Source organism: Physeter macrocephalus, chromosome 12 (genome assembly GCF_002837175.3).
Source record: "Physeter macrocephalus isolate SW-GA chromosome 12, ASM283717v5, whole genome shotgun sequence".
In the NCBI taxonomy this organism is placed as follows: Eukaryota; Metazoa; Chordata; class Mammalia; order Artiodactyla; family Physeteridae; genus Physeter; species Physeter macrocephalus.
Genome location: NC_041225.1, coordinates 42,912,661 through 42,939,170, shown reverse-complemented (window position 1 = coordinate 42,939,170; position 26,510 = coordinate 42,912,661). Strand labels below are relative to the sequence as shown.

The window sequence follows — 26,510 nt, the reverse complement described above, 5'->3', positions numbered from 1 at the left end:
GCGGCATGTGGGATCTTCCCGGACCGGGGCACGAACCCGTGTCCCCTGCATCGGCAGGCGGACTCTCAACCACTGCGCCACCAGGGAAGCCCATGCCTGGCACCTTTTGAACACCCGCACCTCGCCCCCATCTTGAGGTGGAAGCCAGAACACGTGCTCTGCCAGCTTCCCTTGCGGCTGGAGCACAGGCGTGCGCCCTCCCGCTCAGACACACAGGGGTGAGGTTTGGGTCTGGGGGTCGGGCAGTATGGGGAAGCCGGCACAGCTCCGAGTCCATGCTCTGCAGAGGCTGGTGGCAGAGGCACACGGACTTGGGAGCATCAGGATGATGCAGGTTCTGGTGTCCTGGGCCCAGCATCAGTGGTGAATGCTCTCATTTCCTTTTTCTTCTTACTCTGAAGCATTCTCAGGGCTCCTCTTGCAGGTTCCCACGGGGCTCCTAGCAGACATGAATGTCCAAGGCATCTCTGACCACCAAACCCTGGGCTGCCCTGGGAATCAGCTCCTGGAGGCTGCCAGCTCCAGGACTGAGCATAACTGGGCAGCCTGCTCCCTGAAAAGAGTGGGTGTTTCACCTCCTTTTCAGCATCCCTCTTCCTGCAAGGCACCTAGGGGCTTCATGGTGCCCAGGTCCAACTGTGGGGACTGACAGAGGCCGGCTTTTGGTAAACTTATTCAGACCGGGGTGTTGGGAACCTCCCAGGGGCCCTCACACTACAAAGGTGAAAGCCCAGGAAAGCAATTCTTACTTAAAGGAACGGTGTTGTAATGGTGGAAATTCAGGCTGGGGGTAAGGGAGAGATATTTTGGTGTCTGAGTTTTTTAGATTACAGCTCCGGGGTTTATACCTAGATGTCTGGCTTTCTAGGACTTGCAGGTTATCCATGAGAGCCTGGCTTCCAGGATCTCACAGGTAGAGCATTGACCACCTCTGTGGCAGGGGCCCTCTGATTTGTGTGAGTGCACATAAGAAGATTCCGGGGGGCAGGGTGGTAAGAATTCAGGCTTCAGGGGCTTCCCTGGTGGCGCAGTGGTTAGGAATCTGCCTGCCAATGCAGGGGACGCGGGTTCGAGCCCCGGTCTGGGAAGATCCCACATGCCGCGGAGCAACTAAGCCCGTGAGCCACAACTACTGAGCCTGCGCGTCTGGAGCCTGTGCTCCACAATGGGAGAGGCCGTGACAGTGAGAGGCCCGCGCGCTGCAATGAAGAGTGGCCCCCGCTCGCCGCAGCTGGAGAAAGCCCTCGCACGGAAACGAAGACCCAACACAGCCAAAAATAAAAAAATAAATAAATTTTAAAAAGGCAAAATGTTAACAGGTGTTAATAGGTGGTTATAAATTTATTAAAAAAAAAAAAAGAATTCAGGCTTCAGGACCCCACCTTCAGAGCTTCTGATTCAGTAGGTCTGGGCGGGACCCCAAAATGTGGCTCCTTAACAGGCCTACCAGGTGATGCAGTCTATGGACCTCACTCTGGTGGGGGTAAGGACAGTCTTGACGTTCAAGTTCTCAGACCCCTGTGCCCCAACGTGGGGGACCTCGGGGCTGAGGCTGCTGGGCAGGTCCCAGTCGGGACAGACTTTTTGGTCCTGCTCATGTGGCTCATGGGAGCCAGACAGGTGACACCGTCTTCATGGACTCCTGTTCCCAGCGTAGGTTCTAGGGGTCAGAAAAACGTGTTGACAGACACCAAAGCTGTAAGTCTGTGACCTCTGGGAAGAGCAAATGACATTTATGGGTCTCTCAGTTCTCATTTCATGATTGCTACTGAACTACAAACAAGAAAATAATCGCAGTTAAATCCCCACTTGGGGCCGGAGGAGGCTCTCCTGAGCCCCTCCTGCCCTCATTAAACAGGCTGCCCTCTCTGGCCCCTGAACCCAGGCCGCGCCCTCGGCACCCCCTTCGGAGCAGCGCCATAATGCGCTCTGGAGCCCGACGAAATTTCTAATAATACTAACCAATGATGTGTTAAATTGAGACACTTCTGGCTCGCATTCTGGAAACTGCACGATGATTTAAAGGACCAGTGCTTACCTTTCTCTTTCAATTTGCTGCTAAATTACTGCTTTCGGAGCAACTTACAGAAAAGTAATTCTTTATTTAAATTTTAATTTCAAACTTGTCATTTTAAATATATATTCAGATTCCAATCATATTATGGAATATGATGATGTCTCTGGAGGGCAAGTGTTCCTGCCAGGAGCTGGGTGGGGGCAGAGGATGTGATGGGAGGAGGGGTAAGGGAGCAGAGAAAGCAGGTCTCCACCCCAGGGGGCAGTGTGGCAAGGGCCACCATGTGCTGGGGTGGGAGACAGCTCTGCAGAGGCCAGTGGTCAGCCTCTAACCTGGCCCTGCGATCCCAGGCAAATACTTTAAGTTGAAACCACCAAGCACTTCCTGTGCCCTCTTTCTCTTACTGAATCACCATGAGGACCCAACAGACCCCAGCCATAAATGGCTTCAGGCACAGATGAGGTGGGGCTGCCCGGCTTGCCCCCATCCTAATGGCTCACGTTTATTGAGCGCCCTCTACATGCCAGACATGGGCAGGATGTGATTTCTTTCCCTGAGGAAATCTGTGTTCTCACCTTCATTTTACAGATGAGAGTAAGAAGGCCCACAGAACTTCAACGACAGCTAGAGCCTGCCAGGCTTGGGGCGCTAACTGAGGCCTGTTCTATCCTAAGACCCTCAGAAATGCTCTGTGATGGCTGGAATGTTCCCAGGCCCCCCTGCTGTGGTTGGCAACTCCATAAACGGGAGTAGTCCTATCAAGCCCCTGCCCACACTACCCTTTTGGGGTTGTGTAACCCCTTTTGGGGTTACACTTAGAATCCCTGGTCACAGGAGTACCAGCCATGGCCTCTCCTTCTCCCACCGTGTCCAGCCCAAGTGGGCCTCCTGCTCTGACCCCGACAGCACGCTGGGGGTGGGGAGCCAGATCCACTGGTCCTTCCATCATCTCGCCCACTCCCTCGGACCCCCAGACTCTAATCCACCACTGACATGTTCCACCAACCCCTGCCAGTGAGGCCTTGGCCCTCTCCAATGGGGCCAGTTCTTCAGTCTCAGACCAGGGCAGCGCAGACTGACATCTCCACCCTTCTCCAAAGCCAGCAATGCACTCCCACCCTTCACGTCCCCACTCCCTCCCTCTGATCAGCCCCTTCCCCTTGGCTTTCCATCATGGGCACTGAAAAAAATCCTTGTTCGACCACTTTACCTGCCATTCCAGCATCCATCTACCTTCCCTGTCCCCCCTCCATGGCATTCAGGACACCTGGTACCCACTCCTGTTACCCCTCAGCTTTCACTGCTTAACTCTTCCCACCCCTGCACTCCAGTGAAACCATCCCCTTTAAATGGACAGTCATCTCCTATTGCCAAACCCAGGAGCATCTCCCCGTGCTCTCTCTGATCCCCAATACCAGCTTCCTCCTCCTTCCTACTTGAAACTCTTCCCTTCAGTTTCTGTACCAGTGCTTTTCCTGGTTGTTGTGTTGTTCACTGGCCTCTTCTCTGGCTGGTTCTCCAGCATGGATGTGTTCCAGGGCTCACGCCAGTGTTGCTCCGGCTCTGGCCCCTTCTCTCAGCTCCATCTGGGCCCTATCTTCTTTCATAATTATTTTTCTGATATGAAACATCTGTGTGGTAGCCATCATCTCTGGTAGAACCCAGCTTCCTATAGTATTCTGGAAGTATGTTTGCTATTCCCTGTTCCAACATCAAAGTCTATACCTTGGAAACATTTTTGCGGAAAGATCAGCTCAGATGGCCTCCCTTGCAAATGTAAAGCAACTGCGGCTGGGGCTGGCTTTTGCTCCGTGCTCCCTCGTGTGCCCTGTCCAGGCCCCCAGCCCCTTCCCCCAGACCCCCTCCCAGTGGATGGGCCTCACGGACAAAAGAAATGATAAATCTGGTGGAACCTTACAAATCAAAGCTTTCAACTTTCCTCTAACGACGTTTAACGGAAAACTTCTTAGTCCCATTTCCAAGTAACTTTTCATCCATTACAAAACCCCACAAAATTTTCAAAGGGTCTTTGAAATAAGATCACCTAGAAAAAAAAAAAGCCCATCACAAACGAAAGTCTTTGAAAAGAAAGAGGCCTTTCCTGTGCTTCAGCTCCCCTCTGATATCAGTTTCCCTTTCATTCTGCTGAAAGGTGCAGGGCAGGCCTGGCCCTCAGCAGACGCCTGTGATGTGAGGAGGGAGCCAGTGGCCCAGACGGATGGATGGGGACGAGGAGGAGAGTGAGGGACACCTGTTCGCAGCGCTGGGCCGGGCCTTTCATCGCCCCCTTCAATTGGCCCTCGCGGCCCCCCGACAGCTGTGTTCCTTGGAACCTGCCCGGCCTGCTCAGAGGCCCAGCTGCCCTGCTTGTTCCCGCCCAGCTCCACACTGGTGACAGCGCAGCTCCCTCCGGAGCACAGAGACCCATCTTCATTCTTGTCGCCAGAGTGGGCGGGAAGGTAGGTGAGGCAGGGGCAGCCCTGCTCTGATCCGTGATGGACGTCTCCCAGATGCTGGCCCTGCAGGCGATGACTCTGGGGCCGCCCCTCGACCTCCCAGCCTCAGAGCCCGTGACCCGCTCGTCCCCCCCGGGGGTTGGCTCCAGACTCACAGACGCACATCACACAACAGCCACGTCAGGAGCCTCTGTTATCTTCAGATCTGAAATCCTCAGTGAGTCTGGCGGGGAAAAGTCCCCTGCACAGGGCAGCTGAGCTGAGAGAGGGGGCGGGGATACGCGCGGGTCTGTTGCTGACCCGGCCTGGCCCTCAGACGCCTGTACTCTGAGCGCCCGATATTAATCTGGGACCAGGCCTTCCTGGGGTTGGCTCTGAACCACCCGAGGCGGGGGTAGCAGTGGGCTCTCAAGAACGGCTTGGCCAGGGGCTAGCCTGGCCCCTCTGCACCCCAAGGCCCTCCCAGCCCCTCCCCAGAGAGCATTCTAGGACAAACTGTGCTTTCCTTGTATGGAGGACCCACTGGAGCCAGAAAGGACCCCAAGAATGAGCACTAGCCCACCGTCTGCGGCTCCCCTGGGGTCCTTTCTTCAACAAACACCTGACACTCCTATTCAAATCCACCGTCCACCTTTTGAGTCGTGGGTCTGGATGGAGTACTCCTTGTTTGTCGTTACAGACAAAGGCTCGCCGGCGAGAGGGAACAGTTCTGACTTCTGAGCCCTCTGCCTTGTGACTCTCTGGGCAGAAGTCAACTGAGAGCTCGACTCTCACGCCTGGTGAGACGGTCCTGACACAGGCATCTTCAGCGACCTCGTTAGAAGCCTAATAAGAGAGAGGATTGTGGCAGGGCCACCCCGAGGCCAGGCAGGACAAAGAAACAAACAACATAGCACAAATGTCGCCGCAAGGCGGCTCCTCAGACGGGGTGGCACACCTGAAGGAGCTGTTTTACTGCCAGGACTTCAAGACTCACGGAAGCAAGTCAGTGCCCGAGTGTGTGTCTCAGCACTGGAGCCTAGATTCCGAGGCAGTATAGCGCTGGGAGCCCGGTGGGTTGACCAGCTCTGCAGTGGAATCTTCCAGAACGCTTGAAGAGGCACTCAGTTGACATCTTCCCGCTGCCTGGTGCTTTCTCTTTGCTATCTCCTGCCCAGGCTCTCTGTGAGAGAAGTGTGCGGCCAGGCAGTGTCCTGAGGGAGGGGCGTGCCCTCTGGCCGTGGTCCAGCTCAGCTACGTTAGTTCAGGACTGAGGCCGTTCAAGTGATTTTTTTTTTTTTTAAAGGAAATGGCATCATTCAGCTCTACCCCATCTTTTCAGGCTTCCAAAAGCTTGCAGGGGCAGACAGATTCTATCTAAACTCATTGGAGGTTCAGGTGCGAAAGGGAAAGTGGTGAAATCCTTAAGAGGTGGTGGAAGGGCGAGAGAGACAGGGAAGCAGCCCCTCTTGGGGTAGACAGACAGATAGGCTTCTCCAGGGGCGTCACATGGGAGGAGGAGTGGGCTTCTGGGTGACCAGGGCAGGGTAACGCTCTGGCCCTGCCCTGCAAGAGGATGCGGCAGGCACTGTACCAACCCCTGGGGCCACTGGGTTGGACCCACCATGGAGACGGCCTGAGAGGCTTTCTGCCTGTGGCTGCTTGCCGTGGATCCTGGGTCACGGAGAGGGTCCCAGACAAACCCCATCCACTGGCACCCCTTCCCCAGCAGACTACCTGGGCTAATGCTCCCTTCCTTTCACCTCCTTGCAGGGCTGCCTGGATACCACAACTCCATCCATTTGGTGCTGGGGCCCATTGACTCAGATGCATCATTCATTCACTCATTCATTCACCCACACTTACTGAGAAGCTATCGTGTGGTTGAGACGATGATAGATAGTCTCTGGCTTAGGCGAGTGCACAGGCTATAGGAGAAATCATAATTATAACAGGTAATATCTGTCAAGCCTTTAGATGTGCCAGTTTACAACACTCAAGTCCCAAGAGTTCTCTGAGTCCCAGAAGAGTGTGTCCAACTCCATTCTTCACTGTATTAGCTTGGGTCGCCGTAATGAAATACCATAGATTGGGTGACATAACAACAGAAATTCTCACAGTTCTGGAGGCTGGAAGTCTGAGATCAGCGTGCCAGCATGACAAGGTTCTGCTGAGGGCTCTGTTCCTGGCTTGTAGTCGGCCACCTTCTTGCTCTGTCCTCACACGGCAGAGAGAAGGTTCTAGTCTCTTCCTGTTCAGTGGGGGTTAGGAACTCAACCCTATGAATTTGGGGAGAACACAGTTCATTCCCTTGTACCCACATAGCATGCACGCCATGGATGCTGAGAAAATGCTTGCCGAGTTGAGTTGAGCTCTATCTGCCTGTTGCTTCTCTGCCCCACCCTGTCCACCAGACTCCAGGGGTATTTAATGGAGGGCCACCCACAGGCCTGACCAGCGTTCGCTTGGTCCTCCCAACAGCCTGAGCTCTAATTTTCCAGTGTCTGTTCCTGGCTTGTAGTCGGCCACCTTCTTGCTCTGTCCTCACACGGCAGAGAGAAAGTTCTAGTCTCTTCCTGTTCTTATAAGGACAATAGTCTCATTATGGGGGCCCCCATCCTCATGATTTCATCTAAACCAAAGAATCTCCCAAAGGCCCCATCTTTAAAGACCACCTCAGTGGGGGTTAGGAACTCAACCCTATGAATTTGGGGAGAACACAGTTCATTCCTTTGTACCCACATAGCATGCACGCCATGGATGCTGAGAAAATGCTTGCCGAGTTTAGTTGAGCTCTATCTGCCTGTTGCTTCTCTGCCCCACCCTGTCCACCAGACTCCAGGGGTATTTAATGGAGGGCCACCCACAGGCCTGACCAGCGTTTGCTTGGTCCTCCCAGCAGCCTGAGCTCTAATTTTCCGGTGTCTGTTCCTGGCTTGTAGTCGGCCACCTTCTTGCTCTGTCCTCACACGGCAGAGAGAAGGTTCTAGTCTCTTCCTGTTCAGTGGGGGTTAGGAACTCAACCCTATGAATTTGGGGAGAACACAGTTCATTCCCTTGTACCCACATAGCATGCACGCCATGGATGCTGAGAAAATGCTTGCCGAGTTGAGTTGAGCTCTATCTGCCTGTTGCTTCTCTGCCCCACCCTGTCCACCAGACTCCAGGGGTATTTAATGGAGGGCCACCCACAGGCCTGACCAGCGTTCGCTTGGTCCTCCCAACAGCCTGAGCTCTAATTTTCCAGTGGTTTGCTTTTTTCTCTCACAACATAATCTCCCTGATCTCTAGTCTTTCCCGAATGCTGTTGAAAGCCTTGTTGTATTTATCTCCGGAGAATCCGCCATGCCCCTATGCAATTTTCCATTGTCATGGTTCGTTTTAATTTCCTCTAAGGCAGTTGGCCACTCTCGTGTTCAGAAATAGCTTGTTCCACTTAATAAGAGCGCTTAAATATGCAGACATGAGACGATTCCTTTGCTCGCCCCTAAACATCACAGTAAGTGGAATGAGATGCATGCCCTGCCTCGTGCAGTGAGGCTGAGCCCATGCCAGGTGGCTTCCCAGGAAGAAGGAGCTTGGAATCAAAGGTACAAGGGCAGAAGCAGGATCCGAAAACTTCTGGTGGAAACGCAGCCAGCCTGAGTGGCCACCACAGGATCGTCCAGCTGACAGCACAGGGTTTCCTGAAGTGCCTCCCATCTCCATAATGATCAGAGCTCTGGCCCCGCAGGTGGGAGGTCTGGGTTCGAGGCTGGCACCACCTCGAACTTGCCTTGTGACTTGGCACAAGTCAATTTACATCTCAGAGCCCCTAGCTCTTCATCTAGAAAACTGGCCTGGTAATCCTCCTCCCAAAGACTGATTTCAGTGAGGAGTAGAAATCCCCCGTTTCCAGGGCTTATCACAGAACCTGGGACAAAGCAAGGGGCTCAGCAATGGCAGCTATTATTGCTATTGGGGGAACCCAAGAATGCAAGAAGGATGCCGTGCTCAAGGCATCTGTCTTCCACATCCATTTTCTCTGGGTTGCTGGAGCCAGAGAATCCCCCCAGGCTATGAATTATCAAGAAAGGACAAAGGGGAGGAAAGCAGGCTGGATTGTGAGTCACATGCCACATCTACCGAAGCCTAGCCATTTGGCCATAAGACCAAAGCCAGGGTATTACAAGCTCTGGTGGCAGCTGGTCTGACTTGCAGGTCAAGGTCTCAGAGCTGTGCTGGGCTTGTAGACCCAGATAGCCAGGGGCAGGGTCCCAGAGCACCTTTCTTTGGCTTAAATAACAGCAGTGAGGAACCAAGAGTCTAGGGTGACTGGTGGATGAGAACAGGAAGGGAAAGACACAGGCACTGACTTAAAAACCCCCGATAGAACGGCAGCTGGACGTTCACATGGGTGCACAAGTTTGCACACACACGCACTTGCCTACCTACACACACGCCTTCCACATTCCCCCACAGACCCCCCCCACCCACAAGCCCCAGCCTGCTTGGGCAGCGGGGAGACTCCAGCCCCCCACAGGGCAGGTGATGCTGGCAGACACCCCCGGCCTGCCCCACGGAATCTTTTTTCTCTGCCGGCTCTGAAGCACCGAGTCCCCCATGGCCACTTTGAGCTTCCCTCCCAGACACTTTTTCCTAAATCAGTTTCCAATCTGACTCATTTCAGTTTTAAAACAAGAAAACATCAACAAACACGAGGAAGGGAAACAGATGGTAACAATTACAGGAGGGAGAAAACAGCCCGTTCCCTCTGTGAGGGGCAGGCAAACAGATTGGTCCCAGACAGTGCATCATCCCCAGGCCACAGCTGGGTAAACCTGGGCGCAGGGCTCCAGGGCCCACCCCCGCTGCAGGGCACAGGCCAGCACTGGAGGGGCCGCAAAGGCCTCCAGGCACCCCAGGGCAGGCCCACTGGAACCTGGCAACGGCCAGTTCTCCAGGGAGGGAGGGATAGATGTTCCAGCACATTCCAGGCAGCCTCACTACCTCTGACGCCCTGTCTGAGGCCTGAGGTCTGTGTGGGATGGCTTTCTCCCCTGTACACTGGGCCCGCTGGGACAGCAGAAGTCTGTCTTACCTACCAGACTGTGAGTTCCTCAGGGCAGCCTGGGGTTTCTCACGGCTGGGGGTAGTTAGAGCTGGGTGGCCTCGTTCAAGTGCAAGCCCTGCCACTTAACAAGTGCGGTGAGCTGGGAGCAAGCTAATGGACCTCTCCAGGCCCTCCTTTCCTCACCCCTAAAACTGAGGTAAGTCTAAACCTACACCGCAGGATTATGAATTACTAAGTGCAAAGGACGTAGACCCGTGCCTAGCACACAAGGGCGCTGTGTGTGGGTGCTGTCTTGTTGGCATCACCCATGCGGACAGCCGGCTTCTTGTCTGGCACTCAGCGTTGGAAAGGCCTGCAGGGCAGAGGGCTTGGGAGGCGGGCTTGAAGCTGGGTCCTGAAAGATGGGGGGCTTTTCAGGCAGGGGAAGCCAACACTGCAGTTAGGGCTGAGAGGGTCAGCCCACATTGGAGTGGGGTTTTCAAGGGTCTGGGAGCAGATGGCTAGGTCCAGGGTCCTGAGCTGGAGTTCGCCATCCTCCCTCTTCTGGGACCACCATTTGTCCACCCTTTATGGTTCGAGTAGGACGAGGACTCTGCCCTCCGGCGGATCAGACTGGCAGAGAGACAGGCAAGGAAATGGGTTTAACCTGGAGAGATCGAGTGCTGTGACACACGGCACCTACCCCAGCCGTGTGTGTCCAGGAAAGCTGCCTGGAGGAGGGGGCTGAGTCCTGAGCCAGAGGAGGAGGGGCGTGTTGGGGGTGAAAGCAGGGGGTGATGTGCTATTCTGGGCCCAGGGAACACGATGCCTTTGGGGTCAGAACATAAGGTCGTCCAGAGTGGGGAGTTTGGGTCCCTGTTCTTTCATTTCCGAAGTCCCCCAGGCAAGGATGGAATGTTTCTGAGTCTCAGTTTCTCCACCTGCACAAGGAGAATGATATAGTCCCCTCCTTCCCAGGCCCGAGGAGGGGTCTGTGTAAGGAGGTACAGCAGAAGGGCCCGGTTGACTCCTGGCACAGTGAGGTGCTCACCGCAAGGGGCCGCTGTTTTGGCCTCATTTGCACACACAAGCTTGCACGCGGCATAAACACTCCCTAGCGCGGCAGTAATTGCACTCCTCACACGCGGCTGTGGGCTGAATGTGTGTGTCCCCCCAGAGTTCAGATCCTAACCCTCACGTGAGAGCATTAGGAGGGGGGCCTTTGGGAGGAGGTTAGGTCGTGAAGGTGGAGCCCTCATGAGAGGGACCGGTGCCCTTAGAAGACGATGAGAAAGGCTGCTTCCTGCCCCTGCTCTCCGCTGTGTGAGGACACGTGGGGCAGTCGGACCCCTGAAGAGGGTCCTCACCAGAACCTGATGGTGTCGGCATCCTGATCTCAGCCTTGCAGCCTCCAGAACTGCGAGAAATAAATGTCTGGTGTTTATAAGCCACCTGGGTTTTGGTATTTCGTGACGGCAGCCTGAGCTAAGACACACGTGAGCCGCCCGCAGGTCACACACAAGGGTACAAAGAGACAGCAGCTGGCATGCACTGATGCCCCGTATCTCCCCCTTCGTCCTGACACGAGGTCCCACCTCCCCCAGCCTGCTGGACTCTGCTGAGACTCTAGCCCTTGGGGATGTACGGTGGCCACCCCTATGCCAGGGCCCTGGATACCAAGGGCAGCGTTTCACCATCACAGAGTGACATCATTCTGGGCTCATTCGGAGCGTTAGGCAGAAGGAGGCTGCGGAAGCTTCAGGATGCAGGGGAGGAGGGTGAGACTTTACCCCTTTCCCGTCCCCTCCCAGGGCCTGTTACTCACAAATGCGCCTCAGGCAGCTTGTCTGGTGAGCGCTCCCCAAATGCACGGGGGCAACTTTCTGTTGCACATATTTTTGGCGGCGCCTTCTGTTTTAAAATGTATGAATGCTCCCCTTGATGTCCTGGGGGCTCGGCATTTTCACATTCTTTCCAGGCTGCCCATTTCCCAGCCTGGAGGAGTCGTTCCCGTCAGCACCGGGGCCCAGGATGCTCCTCTCCTCCCAGATGCTCCAGACACGCCCGGCCTTTCCCAAGCTTCCCCAGGAGCCTGGAGTCGGGGGGGCCTGGGGTCTGGGTAACCTGGACTAGACCCTTCTCCCCTCTGGGTCTCACTGGAAAAATGGGCAGTTGGAAAACAGCAGCGTCTTAGCCTGGAGGCCTCTTCCTTTCTCTCCCCTGGGCCGCCTCACTCAGGTGGGCTGAGGGGGCGCCTGGGGCTCTGGCTTGCAGAGCCAGTGCCTCAGCTGCTGCTTCTGCTGGGAGAGGCCTGAGACCACTGAGCCGGCTGCTTTGCAGGACCAGCTTCCTTCACAGGCAAACGCTTGTTCTGCCAGGGGACGGGGACTTGGAGCACCCTGGTCCCTCCTCCAAGGCTGTCCCTGCCGTGGACAGGCTGAGCACCACGTAAGACAACATCCCAGTAGCTCCCTGAACGCGCGTGCCGTGATCAGGACCAGGCTTGCCCACGGCGTAGTTCTCACGCACGGTGTACGTTGGCCTCTAGGTCCATCTCTGTGGGCTTGGCCTTCTCTCTTTAACTGTTTGTGTTTCTTGGGGTTCTTTACCGTTCTTCTCCTTATCGCCTGGTTGCCAAATCTTTGCCACCTTTAAATTCCAGGCCCCACATATTCAAATGCCTCCTGCACACCTCCACTGTGTGTTCCACCTGTATGTACCTCCAACGCAGCGCGTCCCCTTGGATTCCCACCTCTGCTTCCGCAGCCCAGACCTGCTGTCTCTGCTGTGTGCTCGGTCCCAGAGCCGGTTCCCCCATGCACTGTGGTCAAGGTGGAAACAGGGGCTCAGCTTTCACAGCCCGGTCCCTGTCCCTACACTCTCCACCCGCCAGCAGCTTTGCCGAAGCTCGCCTCAATATTTCTGTAGCAGCCCTTCCCCCCTGCCCCCCGCTTCTGCCTTCCACCTGGCCTTCCTGTCACCGTGGGGTCTGCCCTACCCTGATCCTTGTGTTGCGGGTATTTTTCTAAAATGTAAATATGACCACATCACCCCTCCCTCTAAAACCCTGAAGCCTTGAAGTCTAAGGGGTCAAGTCCAAACTCCCCCATGTAGTTCCCAAAGACCCCCTGGTGTCCTGGGTGCCATCTCTCGCCACTCCTACCCTGGCACTTTGCTGCTTCCTATCTCCATGCCTTGGCTCAAACCCTCCCCTCTGTGTGTCCAGTGAGCTCCCCTTTATCAAGGCTCACTCCATCTCACACTTGAAGACTCAGCTTGGGCATCCTCTCCTTGGAGAAGCCTCCCCTGAACAGCCTCCTTCCCCAGCCAGGCCACATGCATCACCTGGGGTCTTCTAACACCCTCTCCACCCCTCCCCCTCGCGGGGATGGAGCCCCCATGTGCTCCTGGATTGTAATTCCTATTTGCTCATCCGTTCCCCAATAGACCATGAATTCTTGGAAGTCAAGACTCTGCCTTATCGCCAGGATAGGGTCCAGCACATAGCAGGTCCTCAGTAAAGATTTGAGGGATGAATGAAGGCTTAATAGGGAAGCTTCTCCATGATGTTTGAGAGGGTGGGGTGGGGATGGTCTGCATTTAATGCAGTTGCTGGCTTCACCAAGGCCCCAGAAATGCCTCCAACTGTCTCTTCCTCGTATGATTCCAGGGCAGAGTGAGTTTCGAGTCCTTCCTAATCAAGCTGTCAATAGCGAGTCCTGACACCAGGCATTGATTTTTCGCCAAAGGGGAGGCAGCTTCCCCTCTGCATTCTGCGTTCCGGCAGTCAGTTCGTATTTGTAGATCATAATCTCTTCTGTCGTTGTGGACCATGCCCTGCTTCTGGGCCCCTGGGACCAAGTTTTCTAAAATCAGTGTTAGAGTTCCTGTCACTGGGATACTTGGATTTCAAGAGGAGCCACAGCCGAGGCCTGCAGGAGTGGACCCATTTCCCAGATCCATTTCTCCCATGCCCCAGTCACGTTGAGGCCCCAGACCCCTCCTAGTGCACCCACTACCCTCAAAATATCCCACTGGCCCAGGCCGGGACCAGGCACTTACACTGCAGGAGGAGTGAGCCCCAGCTCTCAGCTCAGCTCTGGAGGTGTCCCTAGATGTGACGTATTAGACTCAGAGCCCCACCTGTGGTGAGGACAATCACAGACCCATTATTTTAAAGCATGCCGTGCACATTTTCCTTTCCCTTCTAGCAGGGGGTGAGCAGAGGGGCAGTCACTGAGTCTAGGGGCCAAGGACCAGGGGCTCTGGTTGGAACTGGCCTCCTGCAATAGAGAGGCCAAGGAGCTGCAGCTGCTGCAGGTGTGTCTGAACAGCCTCAGGTCTGGTCCAGGGCCAGTGGGGTAGCAGGCAAGAGGTCAGAGCAGACACCTGCGAGCACATGGGGTGTGGCCGAGCTACTGCATGTATGTGGCCGTGCAGTGCCCTTCTCTGCCCACTAAGCCATGTGCCTGGGGCAAAGGGTCGCGTCCGCCTGGAAGGTTGTCTGGGATGGTTAATTTTATGTGTCAACATGGTTGGGCCATGGTGTCCAGATATGTGGTCATACGTTATTCTGGATGTTCCTGTGAGGGTGTTTTTAGATGAGATGAACATTTATCACTTTTTCATAGAGTGTCAAGGAAGTAATTAACATGGTATAGTTCATGAGGGAGCAAGTACAATTCTTAACACAGTGGGCCCAGGGTTTCATTTGGTAAGTCTATGTCCTGACCTTACGGCTATGAAATTCCAAGTTTGTGCTTGAATAGACGACTAAAAGAATAAGAATGAAATGACCAACAGTATGTACCATTTAAACTTTTATTAATAAAGCAGAAAACTAAACTAACCCCCCCCGCCAAAAAAATCATTTAAATCGGCAGACTTTGAGTAAGCAGATCGTCCCTCTCTAATGTAGGTGGGCCTCTTCCAATCAGCTGAAGGAACAAAAGACTGCCCTGCCTGAACAAAAGGGAATTCTGCCAGCAGACAGCCTTTGGACTTGAACTGCAGCATCGACTCTTCCCTGGGTCTCCAGCCTCATGGGCCTCCCTGCAGATTTTGGACTTTCAGTCTCTATAATCTCATGAGCCAGTTCCTTAACATAAATATTCACTATATATATACACACAGCCTATTGGTTTCTCTAGAGAACTCTGACTAGTAAAGCACCTTTATCGAAATTGCATAAAGGCACCACAGGACTAGTGGGCACTGTGCGAGGGAGATCTGCCATTTGTACAGGGCATACACTGCATCTCCAGTGAAGGCCTGGCCACGCCCTGGCCTGAAGGGTCCTCCTGGTGGGAGGGGCCCCTGTGATGTTCTTACAGGGAAGAATCACTGCTGCATCCCAGGCTGTGACTTTCCAAGGCAGGCAGCCCAGCAGGTCCCCCTAAGCTTTCAAAAAATGCAAACCTGGCCGTGCCACTCCTGCTTCAAAATCCTCAGGGACCTTCCACTGTCCTCAGGTCGGAGTTTGAGCCGGCCATGCAGCGGACGAGTCCTTCCAGGACCAGGCCGCAGTCTGGTCTCCAGCCTCATGCCTCACCACGCTCCTCACGCACTCTTGCATCCTCTCTCTTGGTCCCCAGTCTTTCTCTTTCTTGTCTCTCTGGCATTTACAGTCCTCCCTGGAGGTCTCTGCCACCACCTCTTTGCTCGCCTAAGTGGAACTTAAACTTCAGCACAGGCATTACCTCCTCCAGGAAGCCTTCCCTGACCACTCTGTGTGCCAGACTGTCTCTTCCTCCAATGAGCTGTGATGGGGCTCAGGGCTGTTGACCTTGGGATTCATCACAGAGTATTGCCTGCTTCCTCCTCCAGGCTGTGAGTTCCTTGAGGGCCTGGGCTGGGACATAGCTGGCATAATAAATGTTTGTTGAATGAATGAATGAGGGTACAAATGAAATAGTTACTTCATAGGGCTGCTCTTGGATTTTTCCCAGTTAGAACGTTTCAGTGGATCACTCAGACTTACTTTTTGCACCATTTTCATGGACGGGATGATGTTATTTGCTGAGACTCCAAATCTTGTGGGTATTAATATAACTAGTGAGAAATGCTGATGATCTAAATAGGAAAATGATAACAAAATTTCATTGAGCACTAACTTTATTAAGTACAGAACCAAATTCTTTACTTCATATCTACTCCTCATAACCAGGTTCACAGGTGAGCCTCAGAGAGGTTACTTAACTTGCTCAAAGTTATACAGCTAACAAAGTAGAGTTGAGACGTGAAGCTGGGTCTGATTAGAAAACCTGTGTGCTTAACTGTTGAGCTATAAAGCCTGGCAGTATTTTCATTCTTGGTAACAGTGCCTGGGTGGACGGTAGACTCTGGACCAACTGGGGCCCCCACCCCATATGGACCCCATAAACGAACCCCCAGACCACAACTGACCATTGGGTGTGGGTGCCAGGTGATATCCAGTCTCTCAGGCAGGACTCTTAGCTCCTCTCAATTTCCAGTCCAGGGTGTGAGCCCTGTGGCCTCTCCCTGCCCCTCCCACCAGCCCCAGGGCCCTGTCACCTGGGCAAAAACAGAGGCTGTGCAGGTAGAAAAGAGTCAGGACCTCTCTGTGGCCGAGGGCCACCTGGGGAGATGCAGTTAGAGAGAGGACAGCTGCCTGAGGGTGCTAGAGGGTTTTCTGTTCTCCTACCAAAGCAGTTCTGAGGAGGTGGGAGGGACTCTTCCATGGACCTGGGTCTCAATCACAGTAAAAGGGTGTCAAGAGCATGTGGATAATGTTAGTTTTTATTTCCCAGAGTTTAGCAGGACCATACCCACCCCTGGGAGGCCAGGCCGGCTGGGAGTGGGGGACATGGAGCTGGGCTTGGGTATCAGGCCAACTCTGCTTGAGTCCTTTGCTCTTCCAAGGGGCATTCTGGGTGGGAGGAGCCTGGAGGTGCCAGGTGAGACAGGCAGGTGAGGCCGTTTCCCTCCCCCTCGTGTTACTTTCTCCTCATTTCCATTCATGGCCTCCGATATTCTCAGCAGAGAGGTGTGGCCAGAGAGCTTTCTGGGGCCACTGGCCACATACTGAACACTTCGGGGATTCAACGACCCTTTTCTCTCATAGTGGACACAGCTGATATGGTCAGGTTATGAATTCAGGAAAGATTGTAATATTTCAGTCCCTGCTTTATTAATGCCATGTGTATTAGTCAATCAACATTGTCCAGAGAAACAGAGCCAATAGGAGATTGATTAATTAACAGAGAATTGGCTCATGTGGTTATGGAGGCCTAGAAGTCCCGAGATCTGCAGTTGGCAAGCTGGAGACCCAGGGGAACCAATGCTATAAGTTCTGGTCCAAAAACTGGCAGGCTCGAGGCCTAAGAAGAGCTGATGTTTCAGTTTGAGTCTGGAGGCAGGAAAAAAAGCTATGTCCCAGCTCAAGTCAGGCAGGTGGAGTTCCCTCTTATTTGTGGGAGGGTCAGCCTTTCTGTTCTATTCAGACATTCAACTGATTAGATGAGGCCCACTCACATTAGGGAGGGTCATCTGCTCTACTCACCCCACTGATTCAAATGTTAATCTTACCCAGAAATAGCCTCGCAGACACAGCTAGAATAACCTTTGGCTAAATATCTTGGCCCCCAATCCCTCCCCGGCCAAGCCGAGCTGACACATAAAATTTACCCTCTACTACAACTTCTACAGTGATATCACTTCTTGTTGCAATTTTTATATGAATCTGTCCTCTGGGTTGGGAGAGTCCAGGCAGCAAAAAAAGCCAAAACAATAAGAATGCAGAGCAGGGCTTGAGAATTCCTTCCATGATTACGGAAATTTTCCTCCGGCTCTCCCTTCCCAATAAATACTGCCCACTCCCAGGAGAGGCAGGGTCTGTCTGTCTCTTCTCCATCCCCCTGCAAATAAAAGGAATAATGCCCCTTCCCAGCCACATCTACTCCCACATCTCAGCATATGCCCCACCTTGCTTGCTTCCGGAACTGTTCAAACTATAATGGGCAGTGTCTTTTGTGCTTCCAACACCCTTGGGTACCTCTCCCGGCCCAGCCTTCCCAAGCTGCTGCTTTATGCATTACCCACGACATCAAAAATGTTCCACTGGTGGTTTCAAGATTCCTAAAAAATAGATTCAAAACATCTTTAATACTCTCTGAAGAAGCAATATGTCACAGAAAAAGCTGTAACCTTTAGTACTGCTGATATTATCCAGACTGAAGGCTGATTAGGAAGGTAACTGCTGCCTATTCTTATTCTGCATGGCTGCTGCTGGAGGTGCATTGTAGCCCGTTTCCCCATTTGAGCTCCCAAGAAAGGAAGCTGCTGAATTTCCAAGCGTTAGCCTAATGCCCTTTTATATAACCTGAAAAAGAGTCACAGGACTTGAAGGTGATATTTTCCGAGAAACACCCTTCCCCCATTAACACAACATGCCTGAAAATAAGACTGACCCAACGCAAAAACAAGTCCTGCATAGAATGCATTTTCCCTCCTTTTTTTTCCCATTACAGAGCCACGGGCATGGAGCTGCGGCTGAGCCTTGCCAAGGCCAGCTGGACCGAGGGAAAGCTAAATGAACTGATACATATGCGAGCTTCACGATGACCAAAATCCAGCAAGGAACTCCCTTACCCCGAGAGCACGAGGGGCAGGCGTGGGGTGGACGTGAGGCCCGCGGAGGCCTCCCTGCTGGGTAACTCCCGAGAGAGTCTGTGGCAGGTGCCACTGCCTTGCCTGAGAAGGATGCAGCCGGGAAATCAGATACTTGGATTTGCCAGCTTGTTTACTTTCGTTTCTTTCTGAAGGTTAATGTTATGGGCAATGAAAGCGAGCGGAGGGAGGGGGAGATGGAAGGCAGAAACATGGAAACCCTTCAGACCAGTGAAAGGTTTTGTTTACCTTTGGTAAATAAAAATGTGCTCCTATTTTCACAAGGATATTTCTGTTTCACCAGCTTAGGATTCAAACTGGGCTGGGCAAACATACTGTGATATGGTCACAGCCCTAACCCAGAGAGGAAGCTCTGAAATGGGAAGCAGAAACCAAATGTAGGGACCCCCCCGTGGTGCCCTCTTAGCTTTGGGAGTCGCAACGGCTTCTGGCCACGGAAGCTCCGGTGTGGCCTCTGGCCGCCTGCCTTGGTCTGAGCGGGGCTCCATCATGGGGGACAGCGAGGACAGCGCCAGAGCCGCCCATACTTGGCGCGAACCCCAGACCCAGCTCTCATGCGTGCCGTGTCCTGGACAGGTCGCCAGGTTTCTCCAAACCTGTTTCCTGATCTGTAAAAAGGGGATGGTATCAACCTTTCAATTCATGGGGTGGGTGAGAATGATGGATGGCCAAACCCACAGCCCGGGGCCTGGCATAGGTTCAGCCCCTCCAAAATGATAGCTTTTATTATTCTCATTATTCCAGAAAATGTCTTTGTGAATTGTTTGCTTGGTGATTGAAACTACGTCTCTTTTTAATACAATCTTGATTTAAAAAAGGCCCGGAGGCACCTCTATTTTCTTTATTTAGCAGAACAGGGAGTGTGGGGAGGACAAAGTTCAGATACTTGGCAAATCTCTCACTCTGGCATTCATTGCCACGTCTCGTTTCTCCTCCTTTCATCTTTCCTTCTTTCTCCCAATTTAAGAAATGTTAGTTTAGGTAAAATGAGAGTGGTGAGGCTCCACCAAACTCCGTAGCCTTCCTGACACAGAAATAAAAAGATGATGAAGCCGGGCTGGGTGTGAGCTTTCTGCAGGGCTCAAGAGAGGAAGAGAAGCTGGGTCAGGAAAGAAAGGCTCCACAGGGCTGCCTGGGGAGGAGGGTCAGTGGGGGAGCCTGGTGGGACGGCAGGGTGGGAGGTGTAACCCCCAGATGTGCTACCAGTGGGGAGGTGTGGACAGGAGCACAGGGGTCCACTCTCCCTACTGGGACCCACAGGCCCATCGAGGTCATTCTCATGAGCCCCGAGGGGACTGAGCTTGGGATCCCTCATGAGGAAGAATCACGGTCACCAGTCCTGGCAGACCAGAGGCCACAGCGAAGCGGTTCCCAAACAGAAGCAGAGGCGGGTCCTGCGGCACCCGGAGCAGGGGCGGGAATGTTTGCTGACGGGGGACAGAAATGACCTTGTGCTGAACGAGGGGGATGGTGATGTCACTCTGCTGAAGGCCAGTGCAGCTGAACCAGACTGACTCGGCCACTTCATTTAAACACAAAACCCTCAGTGCCAGCTGCGTCCATGCAGTGACCCCCAAAGCATGTAATCATCCGGCTGTAAATGAGAGCGTGCCGGTGCCCGTGGGTGTGAAGCCACCAAGACTGGAATAATGGGTTTTCTCCCAGGAGGAGCCGGAGCCGGGGTGGGGGCCACACAAGGGTCAGTATCAGCAACGTTCCTTCCCGCCACGCCTGCTGCGCTTGCGCAGATGCACTCAGGCTGCCCGGGCACTCAGCCCACACCCGCCCGCCGATAGATGAAGCCTGGTCCCACAGAGCCTGGGACCTCCTCCCTGGAACGACGCCCCTTTCAGCAAGGTAGCCCTCAGAGCAGAATGCAGTAGACAGAGGCCCCTGGGCACGTGGTGTCCCGGTCTTGGGGCATGAGCGTGACCTTCCCTGAAAGCTCCCGATGGCTCTGAAATCAAAGGCAGGGGTGGGGAAAGGGGTTGGTATCAGGATGCTGAAAACATATCAGCTGCAAGCATGAAGCATCACGAAAAGTACTTGGACCTTTCTGCTAATTTTATTAAGGCGTAATAGGATTTCAAACCATGCTCAACTTTTGTGCAAAGCCCAAGGATGTGGGAAGAGCCAGGACTGATGCTCTGGTGGCCACCTGGACCCACAGCGGTTTCCAAAGCACAGGAGAACCCTCTCAGCAGTTGTAACTCCGCTCTGGGGTGTGGTGAAGGGACCATGCCCCGGGGGTCAGAAGACCTGGGCAGCTTCCCCCAGGGACCTCGACTGATTAGGTTTTCAGAGCCTTGGTCTTTCCAACTATAAAATGGGATAATAATACCAGCCTCATTCAATCATTCATTCACCAAATATTTATTAAGCTCCTGCCACAGGCCAGCATTGTTCTAGGTACCTGGGAGACATAAATGGAAAACAAACAAAACCTGACAAGGACCCCATTCCCACCCTCATGGGTCTAGAGACAAAAATAAAGCAAGATGATTAAATACACAATACTTTACCAGGTAGTGATGAGTGTTCTTAAGAAAAATGAAGCAGGGTAGAGCTTCAGAGTAATGAATGCTGTGTTGGGTTAGCTCAGTTTTGCTCCATCCGGGTCCACCCCCACTTCTCTGCCTTGCTGTGTGTTGGGGAAGATGACCTCTGAGAAGTGCCTCCCTGGGCTGCCTTGCCCTCTGGCTCCCAGGTGGGTTTGGCTGCTGGAAGTATCCACAGGAGATGGGAGGGCAGGGAGAGGTCGGGGTATTTACTCTGGCTCGCTCCTTTGGGCTGAGGTTGGTGGTGGCTGCATTCTTCTACTAAAGGCCACGGCTCCGGGCACGGCCCCCTCCTACAGCTATGCTCCCCTCTGTGTTCTGATAACCACACTCTCCTTCCTAGCCTCTTCAGGCCTAAGGACGGTACCAGCTTCCTGCTGGGCTCACACCGGGGATGCTTCACCGTCCCTAAGCTGAAGCGTACCTCTGTAAGTAGCCCTTCATTAAGCAGTCTCCAACTGCCCTCTTGGAGTGCGCCATCTGTTTCTTGTCCAGAGCCTGCCAGCACAGGTGCGACTTCAGATAGATTGGTCAGGGGAGGCCTTCCTGATGAAAGGCCATTTGGGCTGAGCGCTGGGCCTTCATCTGCAGACACCCGGACTCAGGGCAGTGTTCAAGTGGGTGCACCCTCAGCATGTGAGAAGGTCAGGAAAGAACCCAGGGAGGCTGAGGCACGATGAGCAAGGCTGAGGGGTGGGAGGTGAGAGTGGAGGAGCAGGCAGGGGTCAGATCTTATAATCGAGGGGAGGAGTCTGGGGTTTTCTTCCGAGTGAGGTAGGGAACCATTGGAAGCTTTTGAGCAGGGTAATGACACGATCAGATTTATGTTTTAAAAGAATCTCCCCGAGCCCTCCTACACTGTTGATGGAAATGTAAATTGGTGCAGCCACTATGGAGAACAGTATGGAGGTACCTCAAAAAACTAAAAATAGAGTTGTCATATGATCCAGCACTCCCACTCCTGGCCATATATCCGGACAAATCTATAATTCAAAAAGATACCTGCACCCCTACGTTCATAGCAGCACTATTTACAATAGCCAAGACGTGGAAGCAACCTAAATGTCCATCAATAGATGAATGAATAAAGAAGATGTGGTACGTATATACAATGGAATACTACTCAGCCATAAAAAGAATGAAATACACTACCATGTGTAAAATAGATAGTTAGTGGGAACCTACAGTATAGCACAGGGAGCTCAACTCGGTGCTCTGTGATACCTAGATGGGTGGGATGGGGGTGGGTGGGTGGGAGGGAGGTAAAAGAGGGAGGAGATATATGTATACATAGAGCTGATTCACCTTGTTGCACAGCAGAAATTAACACAACGTTGTAAAGCAATTATACTTCAAAAAAAAAAAAGAATGAAATAATACCATTTACATGCATGGACCTAAAGATTACCATACTAAGTGAAGTAAGTCAGAAAGAGGAACGACAAATACCATATGATATCACTTATATGTGGAATCCAGCATATGACACAAATGAACTTATCCACAAAACAGAAACAGATTCACAGACACAGAGAACAGACTTGCGGTTGCCAAGGGGGAGGAGGGTGGAGGAGGGATGGATTGGGAGTTTGGGATTAGCAGATGCAAACTATTATATACAGGATGGATAAACAACAGGTCCTATTGTATAGCGCGGGGTACTATATTCAATATCCTGTAATAAACCATAACGGAAAAGAATTTAAAAAAAGAATCTCCCTGGCTGTTACGTGGAGAACTGACTGTGGGTTGGAAGAGTGGAATCAGGAAAACCACTTAGGAGGCAATACCAGCAGCCCAGCTAGAAAGAAGGTGGACAAGGTGGTGCAGGGAAGGAGTCGGATGTAGTTGGATTTGGGATCACTACTGAAAGTAGAACCAAACAGATTTCCTGGGCTGCGGGGCTTGACCAACGCTCTGTGGTTTCTGACTTGAGTGACAGGGACGGAGGGCTCTGGTGGGGCACAGACTGGGGAGTGTCAGTGATCACATCGTGAACTGTAGAAGGCTTGCCAGCACTCAGGGGCTAGAACCTCATCCAACCTCAGACTCCTGAGCAGGGCTCTTCTCTTCTTCCTTGGGGCGAAGACTTGCCTTGGGAGATGGGAACAAAGGCCACCAGAGAGCCTCAGCCTGGTTAGAAAGATGAGACTCACATGCAGCAAGAGCAGAGGTCAGTAGGAGACCTTGAGGGACATGCGAGAAACTGAACAGGGTGGATCACATGTCCCTGAGGGCTGGAGCCTGCAGAGGAGGCCCAGTGGGGAGGGGGAATCTGAACTGGGCCTGGGAGGCTGGATGGGGAAGGAAGAGAGAGCTTCTCCTCTGCCTTCCCTGGGCTGGAGGCTGGGGCTGGACACTGGTCCCCTTGGCGTGACCAGGATGATGGCAAGATTTGCAGAGGAGGATGGTGGGGTCCCTGAGTCTGCCCTGGAAAGGGCTACAGGACTGCCACCGGTGGCAATGGGAAGTGCCTGAGGGAAGTGCTGAGGGTCCTCGCTTGTCCTCTGGGCCCAGAGGTACGGACAGGGTGGGAGGAAGAGTGGGGACCCCTGGAGGTGGCTGCCCTGGAAGCTGGGTCACCAGCAGAGCCTGGTTCCAATTCAATCGGAGGCTCAAGTGAGCATCTGTGAAAAGATTGAGTTTACAAGGGAGCAAAATCTCCTAAGAGTTTTCCCACCTGTCAAATGGTATAATAACACCTACCCCCGCCCCCCACCCCCCGGCCCTCCCGCCAAGGCTTTCTAGGATGAGATAAAGCAGCGGTCCCAAACTTTTTGGCACCAGGGACTGGTTTTGTGGAGGACTATTTTTCCACGGACGGTGCCGGGAGGGGGGATGTTTCAGGCGGTAATGAAGTGACGGGGAGCGGCGATGAAGCTTCTGGTGTTTGCCGGCTGCTCACCTCCTGCTGTGCGGCCCGGTTCCTAACAGGCCTCCGTGGCCCAGGGGTTGGGGACCCCTGCGATAAAGTACCCGAGAAGGCCCGGTGCGTTGCAGATCCCCAGTGCATGTTCCACAGACACTGGGTTTAGTGCCTTCCCTGAAAGGGTGGCTGACAAGACGCAGAGGAAGGCTGAGCTGTGAAAGGGGGTCAAGATCCAGAGACGAAGGGAGACCGGAGGGGCTAAGCAGACACGGACAGGAAGAAGTCACCTGAGGCCTTGAACAGAATTTTGGAAGACATTGGCTCCATGGTGTTGATGGAGCCAGCTGGCCTGGCTCTGTAAGGAGCAGCAGCCCCTGATTCCTGTCAATCCGGGGCCGGCCCCGCGCTCCCCCGTGGGGACAGTACAGCCCACGTCTTCTTCCCGCTCCCAGCTCCCTCTCCTCCTGCCCTGCGGGGCCCGGGCTGCTTCCCGACCAGACAGCACATGCATCCTCAGGTCCCGAGTCTCTTCTTCCCTCCGGTGTCTGAGTCACGCTCTTATGTCCTTCTGGTCTCTGTTCAAATGCCACTTCAGTGAGGTCTTTCCTGACCCCATTATTTAAAATGGCATACCCAACACTCCATACTTATTCTTCTCCGTGGCGCTTATACATATCGTCTGTGATTCAAAAGAATGTGTATTCCCTAGTTTTTGTGCACGATATTCTATACCTGTCCATTAAGACATGCTTACTAATTGCATCCTCAAATTTTCTATACCCTTATTTTTGTTTTGTTTAGAGAATGTGTTTAGAGAATGTATTAAAAATCTCCCACTGTGGTTGTGGATTTTTCTATTTTTTTCCTTGTAGTGCTATCAATTTTTGCCTCATACATTTTGAGGCTATATTCTTATGTGCATGCAATTATTGTATCTTCCTGGTGAACAGAGGTTTGTTTTTTTTTTTTAAAAATAATTATGAGATGTCCTTTAACTCTATTCTTAACTCTAAATGTACTGCTTTTTGTCTAAAAGTCTACTTAGTTTGATATTGATGTAGCTACACTTGCTTTTCACATGGAATCTTTTTCTTCCCCTTTTTACTTTTAATCTTTCTATATCTTTTATCCTTGAATGTGTTTTTTATAAACAGCATAGAGTCAATTTTCAAAAATCAGTTTGAAAATCTTTCTCTTTTAGTTGAAACATATGTCTTTGATGAACTTACTGATATATTTAGGTATAAATTTATCACTTTATGAAATGCTTTCTATTGGTCTCACTTGTTCTACATTCCCCTTTCTTTTTTTCCTTTGCTTTCTTTCAGATTAAATATTTTGCATTGTTTCATTGTAATATCCATAGACGTTACTACCTGTATCCTTCACTTACTGACATCTAAAGTTAATTGATATTTATACTCTTTTCCTTGTCGATTCAAGGGCCTTAAAATAATTTAACTCCATTTACCATCCCCTCTCCCTTCCCTATGCCATTTTTGCATCTATTTTTTTCTCTCTCTGTGTTAAACTCCATATGAGAGTATTTTTATTGTTTTATAAGCTAATATCCAATTAGACATACATTTTTATATTTTTTATTACTTTTCATTCCTTCCTGAAACACCAACCTTTCATCTTGAATTAATTTCCTTCTGCCTGAAGAATATACTTCAATATTTCCTTTAGTGTGGGTTTTCTGGTGTTGAATTATCTCAGCTTTGGTTTGTCTGCACATTAAAAAAATCTCATTTTTGCTCTTGAAGGGTATTGTCACTGGGAATAAAATTCTAAGTTGACAGTTTCTTTCAGCACTTAAAGGATATTTCCATTGTCTTCTGACTTCCAAAATTATGTGTTTAATTATTGTACCTTTGAAAGTAATCTTTTTCCCCTGCTTTTTGGATTTGTCTTTGTCATTAGTTTTCAGCAGTTTTACTATGAATGCCTCAGTGTGAACTTTTTATTTATCCTGCTTGGAGTTTGTAGTGCTTCCTGAATCTGTGACTTGATGTCTTTTGAAAGTTTAGGAATGTTCTCTGCCATTATCTCTTGAAATACTGCTTCTGACCCATTTTCTCTGAACTTTCTTTGGATTTCCAGTCGTACATATCTTAGACATTTTCACCGAAACTTCAATGTCCTTACCTTATTACTTTTTTGGGGGTATTTTTTTTTCTCTTGTCTCTCTCTACTTAATGCTGGTTACCTTTTCTAACCAATCTTTCAGTTCATATGCCTCCCTTTGGTTGCATCTGTTAAGCTCATTATTGAGTTCTTAATTTTGGGTATTATGCATTTATGTACATTTGGTTCTTTTAAAAAATACAGTTTCTCATTCTCTGTTGAAAACTCCAATTTTGTCTTTTAACACCTTGATCATGATAAGGTATAATTATTTTAAAGTTTGTGTCTGTTTCTGTAAACTCTAATATAACTGGAGCCCCTGTGAGTCTCAGTTTCTATTTTTTGTTGTTTCTACTGATGTTTGTTCATATTGTCTTCTTGTGTCTCCTTGTCCAGGGGCTGAGGGCTCTCCACTGCTTCTGGCACCAAGTGAGCCCCAAGGGACTGTCTGATGTATATGTCACACCAACATTCATCTGCTTACCCCATCCTCCCTACCTGAGTAACAAACCCCCCATTGCCAAGTCACTGAATATAGTAGTAGAGACCATGGGCTCTGAAATCAAACCGGGGTCTGGGTTCAAGTCCAAACAGGAGTCTGGTTCACAGTTGCCACTCAGATTAGTGGTGTGCACAATCTTGGGCCAATTATTTAACTTCTTTGTGTTTCAGTTTCTTCACCTATAAAATGGTGATAATAAACTCTGCTTCATAGGTTTTGTTTAAAGCTTATATCAAATAAACATGTAAAGCACTTATTATAGGGTCTGATGAATAGTAAGAACTAATTAAATACTTATCACTGTTATTTTTATCACCTGTC

General features: G+C 51.7%; 1 protein-coding gene across 3 annotated transcripts in view; it reads right to left on the bottom strand.

Annotated features, from left to right (window-relative positions):
* KLHL29 (kelch like family member 29) overlaps positions 1-23,403 on the bottom strand; it is a 103,861-nt gene extending 80,458 nt beyond the window's left edge. The window contains exons 1-2 of one of the 3 annotated variants that reach the window (XM_028496656.2): positions 17,429-23,399; positions 15,465-15,556 (exon numbers count right to left, since the gene is read on the bottom strand). In XM_028496656.2, the coding sequence (XP_028352457.1) occupies positions 15,465-15,482 (18 nt within the window). In that variant the 5' untranslated portion in view covers positions 15,483-15,556; positions 17,429-23,399. Of the gene's footprint in view, positions 1-15,464 lie in introns of all 3 variants that reach the window. The other 2 variants (XM_028496657.2, XM_028496655.2) reach the window with 2 other exon arrangements.
* Between the last annotated feature and the right edge of the window lie 3,107 nt (positions 23,404-26,510).